The 651-nt window shown below is 35.3% G+C and overlaps 1 protein-coding gene across 1 annotated transcript in view; it reads right to left on the bottom strand.

Moving 5' to 3' along the window:
• Znf638 (zinc finger protein 638) overlaps positions 1-651 on the bottom strand; it is a 189,318-nt gene that overhangs the window by 3,086 nt on the left and 185,581 nt on the right. The window contains exon 26 of the mRNA XM_023718402.1: positions 351-452. Coding sequence (XP_023574170.1) covers positions 351-452 — 102 coding nt within the window. The remainder of the gene's footprint in view (positions 1-350; positions 453-651) is intronic.

Raw genomic sequence — 651 nt, 5'->3', positions numbered from 1 at the left:
GGTGCTGGGGGATTGAACCGCGGTCCCTGTGCTTTGCTTAGCTTAGCTTGTTCTAAGTAGGTGCTTTAGACCACTAAGCCATCTCACCAGCCCCAACATGTTCTTCTTAACTAGAGTTTCTCTCTGGGCAACTGTAATTAGACTCTGATTAGAGAAACAAAGAAAGTACCAAAAATAAAAGAACAATCTTATAATTCAAACTGCAATAAAAATACATTCTTGCCAGGTAAAAAGTAACCTATTTAAACTGTCTTGAGAAATACTCAAAGTAATACTCAAAACAACCCAACATTACTACAGTTCTGAATATTCTGTAGGGATAAGGAAAAATATTGTCACTTTTACTTTACCTTCAGGGACATCAGGTGTCACTGATTTGCTCAAAGAAGAGTCCTCAATCTTCTTGCGTTTTCGATCTGGTTCTAAATCCTTTAATTCAGATTCTTCATTAGCTAATTTATCATGGAAAAAAGAAAGGAATTCAAACCAGATTTACAGACTTCATGAAGTTAGCATAGGATAATCCCTATCCTCAAACACTAATTTAAAATTTGAAGGAAACCTTCCTCAGTTAATCCCACCTAACTAACCTTCACAAGCCATTCTCCAAGAATCTTTGACATATGAAAAAAATACAAACCTGTTTATTAA

Source organism: Octodon degus, unplaced genomic scaffold, assembly GCF_000260255.1.
Source record: "Octodon degus isolate 3935 unplaced genomic scaffold, OctDeg1.0 scaffold00058, whole genome shotgun sequence".
Lineage (NCBI taxonomy): Eukaryota > Metazoa > Chordata > Mammalia > Rodentia > Octodontidae > Octodon > Octodon degus.
The sequence above is the reverse complement of the archived record's forward strand: the minus strand, read 5'-3'. Positions and strand labels throughout refer to the sequence as shown.